At 34.3% G+C, this 20,701-nt stretch overlaps 1 protein-coding gene and 1 long non-coding RNA gene across 2 annotated transcripts; both read right to left on the bottom strand.

Annotated features, from left to right (window-relative positions):
* Positions 1-12,375: 12,375 nt before the first annotated feature.
* LOC116105109 lies at positions 12,376-12,932 on the bottom strand. Its single transcript, XR_004124022.1, has 3 exons — positions 12,909-12,932; positions 12,548-12,704; positions 12,376-12,408 (listed from the first exon to the last, which is right to left on the bottom strand). It is a non-coding gene; the product is annotated as an uncharacterized LOC116105109 (long non-coding RNA).
* Positions 12,933-18,663: 5,731 nt separating this feature from the next.
* Positions 18,664-20,701, bottom strand: LOC116105094 (DExH-box ATP-dependent RNA helicase DExH3-like). The gene is made up of 5 exons (XM_031391516.1): positions 20,406-20,701; positions 19,387-19,541; positions 19,154-19,241; positions 18,801-19,037; positions 18,664-18,711 (listed from the first exon to the last, which is right to left on the bottom strand). Exons 1-5 carry the CDS (start codon positions 20,634-20,636, stop codon positions 18,664-18,666), a joined length of 759 nt encoding a protein of 252 aa, XP_031247376.1. The 5' UTR covers positions 20,637-20,701.

Genomic DNA, 20,701 nt, shown 5'->3' with positions numbered 1-20,701 from the left:
TCAGATCTGAACTAAAAAAGAATATATATTGAGAAACAGAAACATGTGAAACACTATAAATAAATAAAGATTTATCAGGCCTGGATAATTGAGAATATCAATGAATGAAGTCAATCAGTTGCAACATACCATTGTCCAGTAAACTGAGTAGCTTGAATAGATGAACTTGAGCGGCTACCATTATTATCGTAGTTGAAGTAAGAACCATTCCACAATTCCTCATATACAACTTTTGCTTACTGAAATTTAAACCAAAAATAATCCTCAAAACCTTAAGATCTACTACATGTGCAAATCCAAACTCAACCTGCAATGCTGCCACTTCCAATATATGTACTTACAACAGAGACAGATTACGTATCGTATGTCTGATCAGGAAAGCTATCATTCTCAATCATCCCCATCACCATCCCTATAAAATTCGAACAGATAAAAGTCTTTACTGAACCTTCTACTTACCGTAACCAATATAGAGCATTTGGGAAGTTGGATGAACTTTTGCAGGATTTTGCTCCGAAAAAAGTTTAATACTAGCTAAAGTTTTATCAAGTAAACATCAATTTCGCTTTTAGATCGGAAATTGAGGAAGCTCGTTCAAACAATCACTATAATTTTTGGCCTTCATTAGTAACTGCATGACTAAGGACATTGTACATTCAGTCGGCTTCACATTTCTCTCCACCATCTTATGAAGGAGTTCAACAACTTTTGGTATCTCATATCTTGAGGAAACCAAACATAAGCGTAGTAAATGTGACTACATCTGGAGCACAACCTTTCTTCATTATGAGAACAATCATTTGCCATTTTAGTTGTCCATTTTTACACAGCCATTGATCAAAATGCTATATGGTACAACATCTGGCACCAGGTTTCCATGAAGAGAAAACTTCTGAAATAGGTCCCAAGCAGTTTCGAATCCCTGTTTTACATAATCCATCAATGAGGGAACTCAAACCTTCAATGCTAACTGCAAACTTATATTACTAGAGAATTAAACATTTCCACCGCTTCCAAAACATATCCATTCTTGCAAAGTCCATTAATGAAAATGCTATATGTCCAAGAATTAGGAAAAGCATCGTTAAGTCGCATCTCACCAACTAAATTCCGTGCATCTTTCACCTTTGCTATAAGAAAAAAGCCAGTTAACAAGGTGTATATTATAATCACATTAGGCCTAATTCCTTCTGAAATCGTCCCTCAATAAAGACTAAGAGTTCATTGACTTCTTTATTCTGCAATACCAATTGATTAAAGTATTGTAGCAAACAACATCAGGTCTATACCCCTTTCTAGCTATAGAATCAAACAACTCCTTTGCATCACCGATTCTATCGGCCAAGCAATAACTGTTTAATTACAAAGACATATAAATTTTTTTACCTTTTTTAATAAAATTTAAGATTTAAATAAATCATGCTATGAACTTCGTATTTAATTTACAATGATATATATTTTTTTTTCTATTGTTCTTCAAAATTAAATATAACAAAATCGATATTTCACATAATCGAATGTGATATTTAAAATTCAAAGGATATTAATAAGATTATCATACTAATTATATTGCTGAAATGTCTTTATTACTAAAATAATAGTATGTATAATTTAATATAATTACTAGTTTTGTATATACAATGGAGTTATATGACAGCGTTGAGGTTAATATAATAAAAATAATCAAATTTATAAAATAATAAAAAATTACTGTTAAATATAAGGGTTAAAATAATAGAATCAGGACAATTTAATAATATTTATTAATTTTATAGATATATGTTCTAGCGGACTAATAGTTTTACTAATAATAAGGGAAATTTTATTATTTCAAAATCTTAAGTGAATTTTGTAATTATAGTGAAGCTCAAGGAGTTGACTTGATGTCCTTAACACTTATGATACTATTGTAATGTTCTACATTAGCTTATCCACAATGCACTATACATTAACATATAGATTAGCACATATCAAGTGATTAGATAGTCGCACATACACCTATCTCAATAAAGAGCTTGTTATGAATGTGCTTCTTATAACATTGAATCTCTATTATGACCCAATTGCTTTAAAATTGGAAACAATGGTACATCAAAACTAATTCTAAAAACAGTTACAAATTTCTTAGGCACTAGGCTTTCAGTGAGAGAAATTTTTAAAAGATAGAGCCAGAGTTTTGATATCCCTGTTTTACATAATCCATCAAAGAAGGAATTCAAGCTTTCAAGGTCAACTGCAAACTTAATATTACAAAGTATAAACATTTCCACTTCTTCCAAAAACATCCATCTTGCAATGTCCATCAATGAATAGCTATGTGTCAAGAATAAGGTAAAACCATTAAGTTGCATCTCACCAATTAATTGTGCTCTTTTACATAGCTTTAGAAAAAGGCAAGTTAACAATTGTTATTTATAATCACATTAGGCTAATTCCTTCTAAAATCTTTCCTTAATAACGACTAAGAACTTCGTTGACTTCTTTATTTCTGCATACCACTGATTAAAGTATTGTAGCAAAACATTAGGTCTATATCCTTTCTAGTTAAAACTTTTCATTTACAAGATCGTTTTTATGTGTTTATTGAGATTATTATTAGAGGTGCGCCAGAGACAGCGAAGTCAGATTTGAAGTTCATTAGAGATATACTTCCAATAATAGATGGAACAATTAGAAGAGAGAAAACATTTATATAAGACTTTTCTATTCTAATTTTCAACGCATCATATTTTGCGAGAGATATGAAATTGAGAAAAAATCTTGAACTTTTCTTCAATGTTTTGACATGCTCATGGATCATTATGTATTTATTTAACATTCGTTTGTTTTGTGATTAAATTTTTCATCTTCTCCTCTTTGTTTTTATGTTAATCCTATGAACCACAAATTTATGAGATATTTAATAATGTTTAATCACGATGTCATAGAAGACAAGTTAATTTCAAGGGAATCCATGAATTTTAATGTTAAACATTAAATCATGTTTGCTTATTGGTAAATTTTTTTACATCACAGAGAACATAACTACTTTTATAACTTCAATAATGCTTAATCAAAAGATTACTTTAATTTAATCTCCTTTATAAAATTATTAAGTGAAAACATTTAACTTTAAACATGCTAATGATTACTATATTAAAAGCAAGAAAGACCAAAGAAATTCTATTGTGTGTGATTTTTTCGTAAGCTCGAAAGTCTCGGTAGCCGGAAATCAGTAGATCGACGTGATCTCAAGGTCATGGAATCTTGAAATCGACTCAGCAAAATCTCGTCGCTACATCCAATCAGCTGTTCGACAGACTAAGGGATAAGCATTATTCGAATATCTCAGAGGGATAAGAACAATCAATATTTGTGCGATCTAGCACCAATCACTAAAATCAGAAATGCTTGCCAGTCTATGGCAATCCGATTTCTCTCACTCCTTTGGTGTAAACTTGTATAAATACCCTCCAAATATGAGAAAGGGGTTAGCAAATTCAAATATGAGACTCATGGGCGTGAAGTTAGAAGACAAGCTGATTCCAGAGGGAAATGGGAAAGAGCCCATGGGGGAACAAGTTAATAATGGTCGCGGGGGAATCTCGCACTTAGTGACTAGTCATAAAAGAAACAAAAAATGAAACATAATTCATAGACACTTAAACCTCTCATGTACTCGCTTAAAATTAAGAAAGAATATCATACAATACCATGGATAAAGTTTAACCTATTCATGGATTATGTAAATATTCCATTCGAAAATAGAAAGTGAAACAATTAGATCTTTTTGAAGATTGGTACTAATTCATGATCTAACATGTACAAAACAAAACCCCATTCTCGATTCTACGAGAAATTTTATGAAAGCTCCATATAATCATAAGAGTCTAAGTGAAACAAACATAATCATATGAGATATGGATATTCATTCAAAACAACAATAAAATGAATATGTGTGTGGAAATTTTAATCGGGAGCATACAAATGATATTCTTCCTCAGACATTTTTCAGACCAAAGACATTTTTCACATTTTCCACAAGCATGAGATGCAAGGCCATTGTTGTTTCAGTACACAAACTCAATAGTGCTCTAGTGGTCATCTTTCTGCATTAGGATTTTCGTCTATGACAAATTGTAAATGGATTCTCCGCTAGAATAGAATCAATAGGTACAGAAAAGCAAAGAAATAAATTGCACGTGAGTATTCAATGTTATTTAGACCAAGAATAGACCACCAACCATAATAGTTTTCATCATCTTGTTGGATCCTATACCATTGGTCATTTGTCACATAAAAAGGAACTTGATCGCCATCTAATTGACTAAAATTTCTCTAAATCTTGGGGTAAGGTATTGAGGATCTCATCATCACAAATTGGATGAAATAAGTGTCCACAGAAACATATTAGAACTTTACGCTTTTTGAATAAAATGGGTATAAACTTGACATTTGGAGAAAATTACAAGAAGGGTACTGATATATATTTTCGTCCTCAAACAGGTATCATTGTCATAAGTGTTTACAGAAACATATTAAGGGAAACCTTATGTTTTTTTATAAGAAAGAGAAGTTTGTTAATTAGTGCTATTCTAGTTAACATGTACCATGTAACCTCAGGAACAAACCTCATCTTAAAGATCATTTCTTAACCCATTATTTGACTTCGGCTTCTCATCTTCCATTCTCGGTTGAATTGTGCAGGAGCACCAAAGGCTACGTTCCTTGGCATTGCAAATGTGTTCCTCCCCTTCAACTGAATGTTATCACATGTTTATTAGCAGCAGAGTGTGGCCTCTAGACTCCCTGAAAGTCTGATTACTATTGCCTGCCATTTAACCCAAAGAGTAAGAAAATGAAATGTAGAAGTAATAACAAACGTCTAGACTGCATTGGACAAAACAAACACAACCAAGTAATAACAAAAAAACTAATTCCACTTAGCCTACCATGTTCTCAGAGGCCCATGACTAGCAAAATCCTTTCTCTTTGCTTCGGATTTGATCTGCAAGCTTATCTTCTTCCAAGAAACATTTGTTTGTTCTTTCGACAGTGTAGCAAGGTGTGCATCATCGGCAAAATCCACATATGCCAGCCCTTCCAAAATCGATCAGAGGTATTATAAATAGTATGCAACGGTCCCAAATATGTCTATAGTTAAAGGCAAGCTGGAATAGGGTAAATTTGTATGGGACTATGGTTGAGTCTCCTAAGCATATCACTTGCTATCAAAATGAAAAAAATTGCTCTTAGACAGTTAGGCTCTTTATACTTAGAAAATTCAACAATTTTACCAAAATATGGAATTCAACCCTTCTGCAGGTTTTTTGAGACTGCTAATCGTCTCTTGAAGGACATTCATCTTAAAACCAAAAGTAAGAACTAAATGATTTATTGACTGCATGAAAGGAAGAAATCAATGAAGTTCATGGACCCTAGAATTGATCAAAGAGAATATACTGCATTTAGCAGTTTCATCTCCCGAAGCATCACCATGCTGATCTCCCAGTCTATTAAAATTAGTTTCTTAGGGCTATTTGTGGTACAATCCACATTAGCATACATATGTTGAAGTTTAAAGGTCAGCAATGTTAAATAAGGATTTGACAGACTGATGTGCACAGGAAGGTCCAGTGGATGCTTCCCCTTTCATTTGAAGCATAAAGCACAAAGAACATTGACAAATAATGAATGAGAGAGAGAGTCATACCCTTGACTTTCGTAATTGTCCTGTAATTCGAACAGATTCAACCCTACCAACATCGCTAAAGAATTTTTCAGATCTTCGAAGTTGCCTGAAAAAAAATTAAAACCATTAGAATTATCTCTCTGTATTCTGTCCAGGTGTTAAAAAGGAATAAAAAGAACTCTCTCTTGAAGTGGAGAGAATCTCTACTTCCTGAAGTTAAGGTTTGATAAAAATGCAATACACTCGTCAGTGTACCTTTGGCTCTTCCAATGTGGAGTCTTTGATGTGCTGGTCATTTGGATGCTCTTCAAACTGGGGTTGCTTCTTCTACTTCGTTTTATTTAGCTAAGTTCTGTGCTCATCCCTTTTCTTTCCCATGCACTTTGTTTGGGTTTTGGGCAGTATTTTTCTGCCGCTTAGCTGGAGACTGTTCCTCAGTCATGTTCGAATCTGTTTTTCTCTTTCCATTAACACTTTTCTTATGTGACTTCTCTTTCTGATCTATTAGTTCAGGAACATATTTGGCTTCCTACCGTAACCTAAATAATTGCAGCTCTTCGTAGCGGGGTGTAACCTGAGAAAGGGAACAAAGACAAGCATCTTTACGCATTGAGTTAAAATAGCATGCATTGCATACATTCAATAAATACTAAGCAGATGTATTATAATTCAGTGACATCTTTTACAATGTTACATAACAACTTGACTTAAAAGCTTAAATTGATGGTTAAGCATCCAACAACCATACTTAAAATTTAACACAATCTTGTGCACTAAACACCCACAATCACAACCATAAATATAACATAAATACAATTACAAATTTTTAATCTAAATAAGAGCCTATTTGGTATAAATTTTAAATAGTGTTTTATTTTCAAAAACAAGGAATATAAGGAATTTTATGAAAATACGTTTTTTATTAAAATAAGTTGAAATGTTTTCAAAAAAAATGTTTTTGCATATAATCCTAAAAATTAGTGTAAAATTAGAAAACAAAAAAAATATCATTTCTCAGTTTTTATATAGTTTTTAACTTCAAAAACAATTTTTGAATACCAAATATATTTTCAAATATTTAAAATATTGTGATTAAACTTTTAAAATTTTTAATTGTGACTTAGTTTTTCAAAATTATGTTTGAATCACAAACCAAACTGGCCCAAATCTCATAAAGAAATTTAAAATAAAAAATATATTTTCAAATATTTAAAATACACAGATAAAACTTAAAATTTTTAATTGTAACTTGGTATTTCAAATTTTTTTTTGAATTACAAACCAAATTGGCCCAAATCTCATAGAGAGATTTAAACATGAGACTGTGTGGACCACCTTACTACAATACTCTATTAAGTTATCACTTAAACTCAAAAATTAAACAGATGGGCAATGATCCACCAATAGTATTTAAGCTCTGACAGGAGAGAAGCAAAGAGTTCATAATATGTACAGAGGCACATAAACACAACTCATTTACAAGCACATCATTTGAGGTCATCAAAGACAACTGCTAACATGGCACATTTTAGTCAAACACATATGGTTACTAGATAAGGCGGACATCGCAGGCAACTAAAATATCATTAGTTAAACACTTCAATTGTTTTTTAATAAATCTATACATACTAATTCTCAATAGCAATGCAAATGCATCATACACATTAGCCTGAAAAAAGAAATACATGATTAATTGGCACTTAAAACAAATAAATTAAAACTGCAGCAGGAATGTGTACCTTCTGTGCAACGTGGTCAAAATCTTCAAGTGTCCCATATTCCCTCTCAAAACGCAACCAGTTATGGCATATGTCCTGAATAACTCTGTTTTTAGGAAAAGAATATATCAACAAATCCAAAAGGCAATACATAACAATTGAAGAAAGTCACCCTTGAGTTGTGGACCCAAAACAATATTTTCATTATCATAAAATCAAGAAGCAAGAATGTCATTTGTCACATAACAGGAATGTGATCGCCATCTAATTGACTAAAATTTCTCTAAATCTTGGGGTAAGGTATTGAGGATACCTCATCACAAATTGGATGAATAAGTGCTCCACAGGAACATATTAGAACTTACGCTTTTGAATAAAATGGGTATAAACTTACATTTTGAAGAAAATTACAAGAAGTACTGATATATATTTCGCCTCAAACAGGTATCATTTGTCATAATTGTGTTTACAGAAACATATTGGGCAAAACCTTATGTTTTTTTATAAGAAAGAGAAGTTTGTAATTACTGTGCTATTCTAGTTACATGTAACTGTAACCAGGAACAAACCTCACTCTTCAAAGATCATTTCTCTTAACCCATTATTTGACTTCGGCTTCTCATCTTCCTTCCCGCGCTTTGAATTTGTCGAGGGACACCAAGTGGCTACGTTCCTTGGCATTCAAATGTGTTCCTCCCCTTCACTGAATGTTATCACTAGTTTATTAGCGCAGAGTGTGGCCTCTAACCCCTGAAAGTCTGATTTCTACTTTGCCTGCCATTTAACCCAAAAGAGTAAGAAAATGAAATGTAGAAGTAATAACAAACGTCTATAGACTGCATTGGACAAAACAAACACACACAAGTAATAACAAAGATAAAACATAATTCCACTTACCTACCATGTTCTCCAGAGGCCCATGACTAGCAAAATCCTTTCTCTTTTGCTTCGATTTGATCTTGCAATGCTTATCTTCTTCCCAAGAAACATTTGTTGTCTTTCCTACAGTTGAGCAAGGTGTGCATCATCGGCAAAATCCACATATGCAAGCCCTTCAAAATGATAGAGGATATTATAATTATATGCAACGGTCCCAAACATGCTCTATAGTTAAAGGCAGCTGGAATATGGGTAAATTGTATGGGACTATGGTTGAGTCTCCTAAGCATATCACTTGCTATCAAAATGAAAAAAATTGCTCTTAGACAGTTAGCTCTTTATACTTAGAAAATTCACAATTTTACCATAATTATGGAATTCAACCCTTCGCAGTTTTTTGAGACTGATAATCGTCTCTGAAGGACTTCATCTTAAAACCAAAGCAAACTAAATGATTTATTGACTGCATGAAAGAGAAATCAATGAAGTCAGACCTGAAAGATCAAAGAGAATACTGCATTTAGCAGTTTCATCTCCCCGAAGCATCACCATGCTGATCTCCCAGTCTTTAAAATTAGTTTCTTAGGGCTAATTTTGTGGTACATCCACATTATGCATACATATGTTGAAGTTTAAGGTCACAATGTTAAATAAGGATTTGACTGTAAGACTGATGGCACATGGAAGGTCCAGTGGATAGCTTCCCCTTTTTCATTTGAAGCTAAAGCACAAAGAACATTGACAAATATGAATGAGAAAGAGAGTCATACCCTTGACTTTCTGGAAACTTGTCCTGAATTCAACAGATTCAACCCTACCAACATCGCTAAAGATTTTTTCAGATCTCAGAAGTTGCCTGAAAAAAAATTTAAAACCATTAGAATTATCTCTCTGTATTTCTTGTCCAGTGTTAAAAGGATAAAAAGAACTCCTCTGAAGTGGAGAGAATCTCTACTTCCCTGAAGTTAAGGTTTTAAAAAATGCAATACACTCTAGTGTATCCTTTGGCTCTTCCAATGGTGGAGTCTTGATGTGCTGGTCATTTGGATCTCTTCAAACTTGGTTTTGCTTCTTCTACTTCGTTTTCTTTATTGTAATGTTCTACATTAGCTTATCCACAATGTGCACTATACATTAACATATATGATTAGCACATATCAAGTGATTAGATAGTCGCACATACACCTATCTCAATAAAGAGCTTCTGTTATGAATGTGCTTCTTATAACATTGTAATCTCTATTATGACCCCAATTGCTTATAAAATTTGGAAACAATGGTATCCATCAAAACTGAATTCTAAAAACAGTTACAAAATTTCTTAGGCACTAGGCTTTCAGTGAGAGAAATTTTTAAAATAGCTACCGAGCAGTTTCGGATATCCCTGTTTTACATAATCCATCAAAGAAGGAATTCAAGCTTTCAAGGTCAACTGCAAACTTAATATTTACTAAAGTATGAAACATTTCCACTTCTTCCAAAACACATCCATTCTTGCAATGTCCATCAATGAATATGCTATGTGTCAAAGAATAAGGTAAAACCATTAAGTTGCATCTCACCAATTAATTTGTGCATCTTTTACATTAGCTTTAAGAAAAAGGCAAGTTAACAAATTGTTATTTATAATCACATTAGGTCTAATTCCTTCTAAAATCTTCTCTTAATAACGACTAAGAACTTCGTTGACTTCTTTATTCTTGCAATACCATCTGATTAAAGTATTGTAGCAAACATTAGGTCTATATCCCTTTCTAGTTAAAACTTTTCATTTACAAGATCAGTTTTTATGCTGTTTATTAGAGATTATTATTAGAGGTGCGCCATGAGACAGCGAAGTCAGATTTGAAGTTCATTAGAGATTATACTTCCAATAATAGATGGAATCAATTAGAAGAGAGAAAACATTTATAGCTATAAGACTTTTCTATTCTAATTTCTCAACGCATCATATTTTGCGAGAGAATTAATGAAATGTGAGACAAAATCTTGAACTTTTCTCTCAATGTTTTGACATGCTATGGATCATTATGTATTTATTTAACATTCGTTTGTTTTTTGTTGATTAAATTTTTCATCTTCTCCTCTTTGTTTTTATGTTAATCCTATGAACCACAAATTTTATGAGATAATTTTAATAATGTTTAATCACGATGCTCATAGAAGCCAAGTTAATTTCAAGGGAATCCATGAATTTTAATGTTAAACATTGATAATCATTGTTTGCTTATTGATTAAATTTTTTTTACATCAATAGAGATCATAACTACTTTTATAACTTCAATAATGCTTAATCAAAATGATTACTATTAATTTAATCTCCTTTATAAAAATATTATTTAAGTGTAAAACATTTAACTTTAAACATGCATAAATTGATTACTTATATTAAAAGCAAGAAAGACCACAAGAAATTCTATTGTGTGTGATTTTTATCATAAGCTCGAAAGTCTCGGTAGCCCGGAAATCAGTAGATCGACGTGATCTCAAGGTCATGGAATCTTAAAGTCAGACTCAGCAAAATCTCGTCGCTACCATCCAATGCAGCTGTTCGACAGACTAAGGGATAAGCATTATCTCGAATATCTCAGGAGGGATAAGAACGAATCAATATTTGTGCGATCCTAGCACGCAATCACTAAAATCATGAAATTGCTTGCCGAGTCTAATGGCAATCCTAGATTTCTCTCCACTTCCTTTGGTGTAAACTTGTATAAATACCCCTTCCAAATATGAGAAAGGGGTTAGCAAATTCCAAATATGAGACTCATGGGCGTGAAGTTAGAAGACAAGCTGATTCCAAGAGGCGACATGGGAAAGAGCCCATGGGGGAACAAGTTAATAATGGTCGCCAGGGGGAATCTCGCACTTAGTGACTTAGTGCATAAAAGAAACAAAAAATGAAACATAATTCATAGATCACTTAAACCATCTCATGTACTCGCTTAAAATTAAGAAAGAATATCATACAAATACCATGGAATAACGTTTAATCCTATTCATGGGGATTATGTAAATATTCCATTTCGAAAATAGAAAGTGAAACAATTAGATCTTTTTTGAAGATTGGTACTAATTCATGATCTAACATGTACAAAACAAAAACCCCATTCTCGATTCTACGAGAAATTTTATGAAAGCGTCCAATATAATCATGAAGAGTCTAAGTGAAACAAACATAATCATATGAGATATGGATATTCATTCAAAACAGACAATAAAAATGAATATATGTGTGTGGAAATTTTAATCTGGCGAGCATACAAATGATATTCTTCCTCAGACATTTTCCAGACCAAAGACATTTTTTCACATTTTCCACAAGCATGAGATGCAAGGCCATTGTTGTTTCAGTACACAAACTCAATAGTGCTCTACTGGTCCATCTTTCTGCATTAGGATTTTCGTCTATGACAAATTGTAAAATGGATTCTCCGCTAGAATAGAATCAATAGGTACAGAAAAGCAAAGAACCTAATAGTTGCACTGTGAGTATTCAATGTTATTTTAGACCAAGAATAGACCACCAACCTATAATAGTTTTCATCATCTTGTTGGATCCTATACCATTGGTCATTTGTCACATAACAAGGAACTTGATCGCCATCTAATTGACTAAAATTTCTCTAAATCTTGGGGTAAGGTATTGAGGATATCCTCATCACAAATTGGATGAAATAAGTGCTCCACAGGAAACATATTAGAACTTTACGCTTTTTGAATAAAATGGGTATAAACTTGACATGTTTGGAAGAAAATTTACAAGAAGGGTACTGATATATATCTTTCGTCCTCAAACAGGTATCATTTGTCATAATTGTGTTTACAGAAACATATTAAGGTGAAACCTTATGTTTTTTTTATAAGAAAGAGAAGTTTGTTAATTACTGTGCTATTCTAGTTAACATGTAACATGTAACCTCAGGAACAAACCTCACTTCTTAAAGATCATTTCTTTGAACCCATTATTTGACTTCGGCTTCTCATCTTCCAGTTCTCCGGCTTCTGAATTTGTCGAGGGGACACCAAGTGCTAACGTTCCTTGGCATTGCAAATGTGTTCCTCCCCTTCAGCTGAATGTTATCACTATGTTTATTAGCAGCAGAGTGTGGCACTCTAGACTCCCTGAAAGTCTGATTACTACTTTGCACTGCCATTTAACCCAAAAGAGTAAGAAAATGAAATGTAGAAGTAATAACAAACGTCTATAGACTGCATTGGACAAAAACAAACACACACAAGTAATAACAAAGATAAAACATAATTCCACTTAGCCTACCATGTTCTCTAGAGGCCCCATGACTAGCAGAATCCTTTCTCTTTTGCTTCGGATTTGATCTTGCAATGCTTATCTTCTTCCCAAGAAACATTTGTTTGTTCTTTCCTACAGCTGCAGCAAGGTGTGCATCATCGGCAAAATCCACATATGCCAGGCCCTTCAAAAATCGATCAGAGGATATTATAAATTAGTATGCAACGGTCCCAGACATATGCTCTATAGTTAAAGGCAAGCTGGAATATGGGTAAATCTATATGGGACTATGGTTGCATCTCCTAACCATATCACTTGCTATCAAAATGAAAAAAATATGCTCTTAGACAGTTAGACTCTTTATACTTAGAAAATTCAACAATTTTACCATAATTATGGAATTCAACCCTTCAGCAGTTTTATTTGAGACTGTGTAATCGTCTCTGGCAAGGACATTCATCTTAAAACCAAAAGCACAATAACTAAATGATTTATTGACTGCGTGAAAGGAAGAAATCAAAGAGAATGGACTGCATTTAGTAGTTTTTATCTCCCCGAAGCATCAACCCTGCTGATCTCCCAGTCTTATTAAAATTAGTTTCTTATGTCTAATTTGTGTGGTATAGTCCACATTATGCGTACATATGTTAAAGTTTAAAGGTCAGGCAATGTTAAATAAGGATTTGACCGTAACACTGATGTGCACATGGAAGGTCCAGTGGATAGCTTCCCCTTTTTCATTTGAAGCATAAAGCACAAAGAACATTGACAAATAATGAATAAGAGAAAGAGAGTCATACCCTTTACTTTCCGATGAACTTGTCCTACAAAATTCGAACAGATTCAACCCTACCAACATCGCTAAAGAATTTTTTCAGATCTTCAGAAGTTGCCTGAAAAAAAATTATAACCATTAGAATTATCTCTCTATATTTTCTTGTCCAGCGTTAAAAAGGAATAAAAAGCAATCTCTCTTTGAAGTGCGAGAGAATCTCTACTTGTCCTGAAGTTAAGGTTTGATAAAAATGCAATACACTCGTCAGTGTATCCTTTGGCTCTTCCAATGATGGAGTCTTTGATGTGCTGGTCATTTGGATGCTCTTCAAACTTGGCTTTTGCTTCTTCTACTTCGTTTTCTTCAGCTAAGTTTTGTGCTCGACCTTTTCTTTCCCATGAACTTTGTTTGGGTTTTGGGCAATATTTTTCTGCTACTTAGCTGGAGACTGTTCTTCAGTCATGTTTGAATCTGTTTTTCTCTTTCCATTAACACTTTTCTTATGTGACTTCTCTTTTTGATCTATTAGTTTAGGAGTAGATTTGGCTTCCTACTGTAATCAAAATAATTGTAGCTCTTCCAAGCGGAGTGTAACCTAAGAAAGGGAACTGTTGTAGATAATCATGCAAAATCTTATAGATATTGCATGATTAAGTATATAAATCTATAATAGGATATTAGGATTATAATCAATACATAATAGGAACAAATCTGTAAAATAAGAAGTTAGATTTTTTATTTCCTAGAGTAGATTATTTATTTCCTATATTAGTTCTTTATTTTCCTATATATTGATGTATAATTTGTCAATACAAAATAGGAAAATTACAATTAGTTCTCTATTTGTAACATGGTATCAGAGCAATTCTAGGTTGTTTTTTTTTTCAATTCATTTTTTTTCTACCCAAGTGAGCATTATTTGTGAGTCACCCTGGAGAGTGGCCATTTTTTCTCACTGCCTGCCTAAGAAGAAGCCTTGTCTGCCAGTCGACCTTTCCCTGAAGTCGGGTCACCGGAGGAGTAGCGCGTGAGTCTCACGCGCCACCCTTTTTCATCTACGTTAGATCCACACGCTGGCGCATGTGGGTGCGTGCGACAGAGGAACTTGCTTCGATCACCCTTCCCGGCTTCATCTTGTTATTTTTGGCAAGTTTGTGTGATTAGTTCTTCAGTTTCTCTACCAGGTCAGAACAGTTTTGTTGGTTTCTATTGGTATCTATTTTGTTGGTTTCTGTTGATATAGAGTTCGTTCTTTGAAAGAGTTTTTGTTGGCTATTTTCGTCTTCTTACTATGACTGACAAGTCTATAATTGATATGGTTCCTGTAATGTCAAAAATTACGGAACATAAGCTTAATGGGTCTGATAACTATTTTGATTGGAGTAAGACAATTCGTCTTTATTTGCGAAGTATTAGTAAAGATGATCATCTCACCAAACATTCATCTGAAGACGATTCAAAACAAACATGGTTGAGAGAGGATGCCCAGTTGTTCTTACAGAGACGAAACTCCATCAACAGTGAGGTACTTGGTTTAATTAATCATTGTGAATATGTGAAGGAATTGATGGACTATCTAGATTTTTTGTATTCTGGGAAAATTAATGTTTCTCGAATTTTTTATGTATGCAAAGCTTTTTATCGAGCTGAGAAACAAGATAGGTATCTTACAGCCTATTTTATGGATTTTAAAAAGACATATGAAGAACTTAACATTCTTCTACCTGTGAGTGCTGATGTGAAAGTTCAACAAGCTCAACGAGAGAAAATGGTGATTATGAGTTTCCTAGCTGGACTTCCTTCTGAGTTTGAATCTGCTAAATCTCAGGTTCTTACTAGTTTTGAGATCACCTCCCTCCAAGACATATTTACTAGGGTTCTTTGTATAGAAAGCACTCTATCTGTTCAATCGAGTAGTGCTCTTGTAAGTCAGAATCATGACACTGGGCGTTCATATAAGAGGAGCAATAATAGAGGAGGGGGTTTGAATTATCGTGAGAATCAGAGTCGGGAGTCAGGAGGGATTGTGTGCTACTATTGTCATGAACCCGGTCATACAAAGCGCACGTGTAGAAAATTGCAAAGTAAGGCCCAGAAACCTCAGTCAGCTCATGTTGCCGCTACTGATACTTCTGAAAAGAAGGTTATGATTTCAACTAATGAGTTTGCCAAGTTTTCTCAGTATCAAGAATCATTGAAGTCCTCATCTACTTCCATCATTGATCTCGCTGAGTCAGGTAAACCAAATACATGTCTTATTTCCTCATCCTCCAAATGGGTCATTGATTCTGGTGCCACAGATCATATGACAGGTAATCCTAGTCTCTTTTCCTCATATCAGTCACATAATTCCTCGTCAAATGTTACTTTAGCTGATGGATCAACTTCTTGTGTTCTTGGGTCTGGGTCTGTTAACCCTACTCCGTTAATTTCCCTATCCTCTGTATTGAGTCTACCACAGTTCGCTTTTAATTTAATTTCTGTGAGTAAACTCACTCGTGCTCTTAAATGTTGCATCTCATTTTTCCCTGATCATTGCCTGTTTCAGGATCTTACGACGNTGCGAAGCATTGGTAAAGATGATCATCTCACAAAAGATTCGTCTGAAGACGATTCAAAGCAAACATGGTTGAGAGAGGATGCCCGGTTGTTCTTGCAGATACGGAACTCCATCAACAGTGAGCTACTTGGTTTAATTAATCATTGTGAATATGTGAAAGAATTGATGGACTATCTAGATTTTTTGTATTCTGGGAAAGGGAATGTTTCTCGTATTTTTTATGTATGCAAAGCCTTTTATCAAGCTGAGAAACAAGATAGGTCTCTTACAACCTATTTTATGGACTTTAAAAGGATATATGAAGAACATAACGTCTTTTTACCGGTGAGTGCTAATGTGAAAGTTCAACAAGCTCAACGAGAGAAAATAGCGATTATGAGTTTCCTAGCTGGACTCCCTTCTGAGTTTGAATCTGCTAAATCTCAGGTTCTCGCCAGTTCTGAGATCACCTCCCTCCAAGACATATTTACTAGGGTTTTTCATACAAAAAGCACTCCATCTGTTCAGTCGAGTAGTGCTCTTGTAAGTCAGAATAATGACACCGAACGTTTATATAATAGGAGCAATAATAGAGGAGGGGGTTCGAATAATCGTGATAATAGGAGTCAGGAGTTAGGAGGGATTTTGTGCTACTACTGTCATGAACCCGGTCATACAAAGCGCACGTGTAGAAAGTTGCAAAATAAGGCCCAGAAAACTCAGTTAGCTCATGTTGCCGCTACGGATACTTCTGAGAAGACGGTTATATTTCAACTGATGAGTTTGCCAAGTTTTCTCAGTATCAAGAATCATTGAAGTCCTCATCTACTTCCATCACTGCTCTCGTCGAGTCAGGTAAACCAAATACATATCTTATTTCCTCATCTTCCAAATGGGTCATTGATTCTAGTGCCACAGATCATATGACAGATAATCCTAGTCTTTTTTCAACATATCAGTCCATAATTTCTTGTCTAATGTTAAAGTAAATCCTGATGGGTCAGTGGCTACGCTTAAAGCTCATCTTGTAGCTAAAGGCTATGCTCAAACTTATGGAGTGGATTATTCTGACACTTTTTCCCCTCTGGCCAAATTGACTTATACTCGCTTATTTATCTCTATGGCGGCTACTCATTCTTGGTCATTACATAAAAAATGTCTTTTTACATGGTGACCTTCAGGAAGAAGTCTATATGAAGTAACCACCTAGGTTTGTTGATCAGGGGGAGTATGGGAAAGTTTGTCATCTTCACAAATCGTTGTATGGTTTGAAACAAAGTCCATGTGCTTTGTTTGGAAAGTTCAGTCAGGTACTTAAAAAGTTCGGAATGACAAAGAGCAAGTTTGATCACTCAGTCTTTTACAAACAATCAACAGTTGACATTATTCTTCTGGTCGTATATGTTGACGACATTATCATCACTGGGAGTGACACTACAGGGATTTCATTACTTAAGTCATTTTTTCACACCTAGTTTCATACAAAAGATTTATGAGTGTTGAAGTATTTCTTGGGGTTTGAGGTAACAAGGAGTAAGAAAGGCATCTTCCTCTCTCAAAGAAAATATGTACTTAACTTATTAACTGAGACAGGAAAATTGAATGCTAAGCCATGCAGTACGCCAATGTTTCCTAATTCGCAACTTACCAAAGATGGTGAACTGTTTGAAGATCATAAGAGGTATAGAAGACTGCTTGGAAAGTTGAACTATTTAACAGTCACTCATCTTGATATTGCATACCTTGTCAGTGTAGTAAGTCAATTCATGTCTTCTCTTACAGTTGACCATTGGGCAGCTTTAGAACAAATTCTGTGTTATTTGAAAAGAGCTCCAGGACGTGGTATTTTGTACGGAAATCATGGACATAATATTGAGTGCTTCTCTAATGCAGATTGGGCAGGTTCCAAGATAGATAGGAGATTCACTATAGGCTACTGTGTTTTTGTTGGTGGAAATTTGGTCTCATGGAAAAGTAAGAAGCAAACTGTTGTGTCCCGATCTAGTGCAAAATCAGAATATAGGGCTATGACCCAGTCTGTGTGTGAAGTAATATGGATATATCAGTTTTTGATTGAAATTGGTCTTATGGCCTCTTTGCCAGTGAAATTGTGGTGTGATAACCAAGCCGCTCTTCATATTGCTTCTAATCCCGTATTTCATGAATGAACTAAGCACATTTGAATTGACTGTTATTTCATTCGTGAGAAAATACAGTAAGATTTAATCTCTATAGGATATGTGAAGACTGGAGAGCAACTAGGAGATGTTTTCACTAAAGCTTTGAATGGGGTTCGGATTGATTATATTTGTAACAAGCTGGGTATGATTAACATCTATGCTCCATCTTGAGGGGGAGTGTTGTAGATAATCATGCAAAATCTTACAGTATTGCATGATTAAGTATATAAATCTATAATAGGATATTAGGATTGTAATCAATATATATTAGGAACAAATCTGTAAAATAGGAAGTTAGATTATTCATTTCCTAGATTAAATTATTTGTTTCCTAGATTAGTTCTTTATTTTTTTATATATTGATGTATAATTTATCAATACAATATAAGAAAATTACAATCAGTTCTTTGTTTGTAACATTCTTAAATAAAAGGAATAGGATACAAAAATTATAACAAATATAAAGAGTTAATACTAGGTTTTTTTCAAAAAATTCTGTAAAACAATCGTAACTTCTGGAGAGTGTTCATATTTAAGACTTGTGTGAACATATATCTACTGTAACCAACTATAGCCATTTTTCCTTTTACTTCTTTCTTGAAGAAAAGAAAAAACAAATAATTCGCAACATCTATAAAAATTAAAGTGGTCAGAAGTGGTCACAAAGAAAAAAGTTGCTACAGCTAAGTATCTTAAGCTGAAAAAATGACAAAAGAAGTTCAATGTGTCATATGGCGCCACAATAGAAATATTACACGCTGCACATAAAAGTAACCAGAACCATACCTGCCAAGCTCTTTGCATATTTCGCATTTGCAAACTCCTCCTCAGAAGAACCTTCTCCATAACAGACCGATCGAGGAAAGAATCTGGATTTTCATCCAGATTCACATCTTCAACCCGATCAATGGACTTCAATTCATCTGAACTCTCAGTAACCTTTCCGGAACTTAACTGAATTCTATCAAGGTGCTCCTGCAGGAGACCTTCGACTCTCCTCTGCAAGCTTAGGGGGATCACAACCTACACAAATGAAGCATCAAAAAGTCAACTCTTCAGATACAGAAAAAAAAAAGGAAAAAGAAAAACCCTTCGCAATATAGAACTGAAAGCTTTCAAGACCTTCCAGAAACCATTACCTCCCTTTGTGGCCGCCTATCATCCAAATCCGGCCGGTAATTAGCAAGAGGAACCTTGCTCGCAACTACTACTTTTCCATAAATTTGACTGTCACAGCAACAAATAATATGTAAGGTGAAATAACATACAATCACTCAGTGATCAAGACACATAAATTATCATCTCTACCGGTTGACAAAATACTGAAAAAGAGAGAGAGAAAAAAAAAAAAAGGCATATGGCAGTTATGTACCTGTAAAGCCCCATCCTTTTAGCAAGATTTGAGATCTGCTCATAATCTCTTCTATCTCTTTTATCTCTGGAGATGATCTCTTGGTCAGTTTCGTTGCGTAACAACACACTGAGTTTCCATTTCCACTCGTCAATATTGGCCACCGTTGATGACGCCTATGATCAAATACTAGAAATTAGGATCAAACCTTTCCCATAGTCATTTACACCAAACTTTGGTAAGGTAAAAGGAAAAGGAACCAACTTCAATGCAGTTAAACTCCCACCTTCCGTTAAAAAAATAAAATAAAATTTATCTCCCCTGAGTCACACCAAAATTCTTTTTATTGATCACGTGTAGTATCCATAAAATATTTGATGTCTTACATGCCTAATTGAACTATTTGACATAGCTTAGCAGAGTTTTACATTTTCCAAAAAAGTACAGAGACCAAACGTGCTAGGAAAAATCTAACTGAACACACCCATCAGCTTCGGCAAAAACCAAAGCAAGCCTCACAAGTTTTGAAATTCATCCAAAACTAAGCTTTCCCTAAAATCATTGGAGAATTTTCTCGAAATTTCATGTACTTATCACAAGCCTAATCTGCAAGAGAGATTCTAAATCCCATCATGAAATTCTTTAGGAATTTCTTCCATAAAATTTAATCAAAACCTCCTTTTCTCCACCTATTTTCCAAACCAGGTCGGCCATTTCAAACTTCTAGTTACACAATACATACTCTCACTTTCTCAGCACCCAAACAGATTTAGACCAGATATCGCAGAGACAAAAATTGTCAATAAAGTTAAATTTGTTCTTCTTATTCCAATTTCACAAACTCAACAAAGAAGCCATAAACAATTAAAACAAGTTTTATAAAAAATATGATAATCCTCCACTACAAGTAAAGTCTCTCTATTTTCAAATCACGCAAATTGGCCAATTCAAAACTCTAATAACAATAGATATTTCCGTTGTTCTTACTTCAAAATGAAACTGAAAACAAAAATTAAACAAAGACCCGGAACAGAAAATACCTGATGGGTTTCATAGTCACACTCGTACTCGTCGTCGGAGAACTGCTCGGCAGCGTAGCCGCAGAAGCCACGGCGTCGTTTTGGTGCAGAAAGTGGAAGTAGCGCAAGTAAGTTAAACAAGGCGTTGGCATTCGGCCTAGAAGGAGAGCAGTGAAGTAAGCGACGATTGGTGGGGTTAGAGAGTGAGCGTATAGAGCCCGAGAGTAAAGCTCTGAGCCTGTAGTTGTGCATATTATGTTGCGGGCATGGCGCCTCTGGCTGTTGGTTTACACAGACTCATGGGGCAGTTTATTAAA

This window comes from Pistacia vera, unplaced genomic scaffold (assembly GCF_008641045.1).
Source record: "Pistacia vera cultivar Batoury unplaced genomic scaffold, PisVer_v2 Contig492, whole genome shotgun sequence".
Classification (NCBI taxonomy): Eukaryota; Viridiplantae; Streptophyta; class Magnoliopsida; order Sapindales; family Anacardiaceae; genus Pistacia; species Pistacia vera.
This window is presented reverse-complemented; position numbering and strand designations above follow the sequence as displayed.